Source organism: Nicotiana attenuata, chromosome 12, assembly GCF_001879085.1.
Source record: "Nicotiana attenuata strain UT chromosome 12, NIATTr2, whole genome shotgun sequence".
Lineage (NCBI taxonomy): Eukaryota > Viridiplantae > Streptophyta > Magnoliopsida > Solanales > Solanaceae > Nicotiana > Nicotiana attenuata.
The window spans coordinates 4821857-4824621 of NC_032000.1; the positions used below are offsets into that span (position 1 = coordinate 4821857).

General features: G+C 39.9%; 1 protein-coding gene across 1 annotated transcript; it reads right to left on the reverse strand.

Annotated features, from left to right (window-relative positions):
* On the reverse strand, positions 865-1377 carry LOC109235827. Its single transcript, XM_019402078.1, has 2 exons — positions 1132-1377; positions 865-1035 (listed from the first exon to the last, which is right to left on the reverse strand). The coding sequence occupies exons 1-2, from the start codon at positions 1375-1377 to the stop codon at positions 865-867; spliced, it is 417 nt and encodes a 138-aa protein (XP_019257623.1).

Here is a 2765-nt window from a genome sequence, read left to right on the forward strand (position 1 = left end):
TGCAATGCATTTGAAAGCATTTGTGCGGTGCATTTGAAAGCAGTGGCGCAGTGTATTTGCGGTGCATTTGAAAGCAGTGGCGCAGTGTATTTGCGGTGCATTTGAAAGCCAATGCGCAATATATTTAAAGCCATGTGCGATAGAGTTTTCATTTAAAAAGTTAGTGGATGAAAAGTAATGACAATTAGTGTAAAATATCTTATAAGGCTCCAAAATTATCATTAGTAAAATGTCAAAATTGAATTTTAAAGATCATCATCATTTAAGAGGTATAGTTTTCTATAAGATACTATAAAGAAATTCAAACCGCTCGACGAATGGTCTTGGTATTTATACTCGTTATTGATTCTTCTACTTCCTCTATCTTGAAAATCTGCACTCAAAGAAAAATTGTGAGTTTTTTTTTTGGGGGTAGGGGGAAGGTTGATTCGTGTTGACTTTCATGCTCTGCCTTTTGAAAATCTTGCGCTTCCAATTTGTTTGGACTTACAACCTCCGCCCAATACTGAATCTTAGCGAGCGAAAAGTTAAGAAACTTTTGATGAAAAATTGATTTTTCATAAATATAATTTTATAAAAATAAAGTTTTTGCCGAACTCTGCACTGTGACATGCTTGTGAAACAAACTGAACGTCCTCATCTAAAATCCTGTCATTCGTCTTGCTTGACCATCTTTCGTCAATGACCGATGCCTTTAAAAACTGCCCCAGTTTCCAACTTGGGGCAAATATTGAATTTTATTATAATGAGACCGAACCCACAGGGCTGCCTACGTATCCCCTCTTAAACGGGAATCAGGTCAAACGTAGTTCATTTACATTAAGAAGCATTACATAGAAAAGAAAGATGCTGCCAGATATGCCTCTAGATGTAGTATCTCTTGACTGCATCTGCATTGATGGGCTTGGGCCATACTTCACCATCCGTTTCTGCTAGAATCAGTGCTCCTCCGGTCAATACTCGATGCACCATGTACGGACCTTTCCAATTTGGTGCAAACATTCCTTTAGCTTCATTTTGGTGCGGGAATATGCGCTTCAAAACCAATTGCCCCGGTTTGAACTACCTTGGTTTCACTTTCTTGTTGAAGGCTCTAGCCATCATGTTTTAATAGAGTTGACCATGGCAAACTGCAGTCATTCTCTTCTCATCAATAAGCATTAGTTGTTCATACCGATTCTTCACCCATTCTGCATTGCTCAACTCGGCTTCCTGGATGACCCTCAAAGATGGTATTTCAACTTTCGCGGGTAATACAGCTTCAGTTCCATAGACCAGAAGATAAGGCGTTGCCCCTGTTGATGTTCTGACTGTAGTGCGATATCCAAGGAGAGCAAATGGTAGCTTGTCGTGCCAATGCCTTTTGTTATCAATCATCTTCTGCAATATCTTCTTTATGTTCTTGTTGGCTACTTCAACGGCTCCATTCATCTGAGGTCGGTACGGAGTGGAATTTCGGTGAGTAATCTTGAACTTACCACATATTTCTTCCATCAAGTCACTATTGAGATTGGCTCCATTATCTATAATGATTGACTCATGGAAAGAAATATCAACTTCCATAAATGGGAAAATGGACTAAGTAAAACTTCACAGAAACATATAAATTAGTCGGAAAATACAGATTCTAGCCCTAATAGAGACTAATTAGGGCAAAACCACAAAATAATGGATTTGACAAAGAAAAAATGTTTAGGTCCAAGAAATAGAGCAAAATAATATGAGTGGTAACACAGAAATTACCCGGGATCGGAGCAAAGGTTAGAAAATCAGAGAATCAACTATGATTTAAGTATTTTTGCACAAATCAGTCATGAGGACAAAGAATAACTAATCGAACACTTTCGGAGTCAGAAAACCTTTGAAAACAACTTGGGACGAACCCTAGTTTTAGGGAAAAGTCGGAATAATCAGTTAAAACCAGATATTTTCAAAGAAAACAGGTAATAGTGCTCGATTCATCTCAGATCTATACAGATCTGAGAAGGATCGATAATATCAGACTGGGGTTTTTTCATGAAAGTAATAGAAGTGAGAGAATAGGCCAAGAGACCATAGATTCGTAGCGAAACAAGAGGAAACTCTTACTCACAGTCGAGAAAATGGCCTGAGACAGGCTAGTAAGCAAAGTGTCGAACCAGAACCGCTTGGGTTCCTCGAGATCGTCTCAAGGATCTAGAAAGTCAAGGAGCCATGGTGCGTAGAAGGCCAGGACCGGCCAGAGAAAACATGGAAACATCACAGGCTTGAGATACATGTGACGACCCGGCCGGTCGTCTTAATAATTTACGCCCCGATCCCCCATTAACTGCTCCCCCTAAGTTCTTTTCTGCTATTTTGGTTTACCGGGACGTTCGGTGTTGAGTTTCGGAGAATTTTGGGACACTTAGTCCCTAAATGAGAGCTTAAGTGTTGAAAAGTGGTTCGTAGTCGGAACAGTGTGAAGACGACCTCGGAATAGAAATTCGATGGTCCCGTTAGCTCCGCTAGGTGATTTCGGGGTTGGGAGCATGTTCAGAATGTATTTTGGAAGTCCGTAGCTCATTTAGGCTAGAAATGCCGAAGTTTGAATTTTATAAGTTTTCGGTCCGATAGCGAGTTTTTAATCCGAGGGTCGGATTGGAATTCCGGAAGTTACAATAGTTCGGTCATGTCATTTGGGATGTGTGTGCAAAATTTCAGGTCAATCGAACGTGTTTTGGTTAGGTTTTTGATCGAAAGCGAGTTTGGTTGAAATTTGAAGTTCTTAGGTTCAAATCATCGAT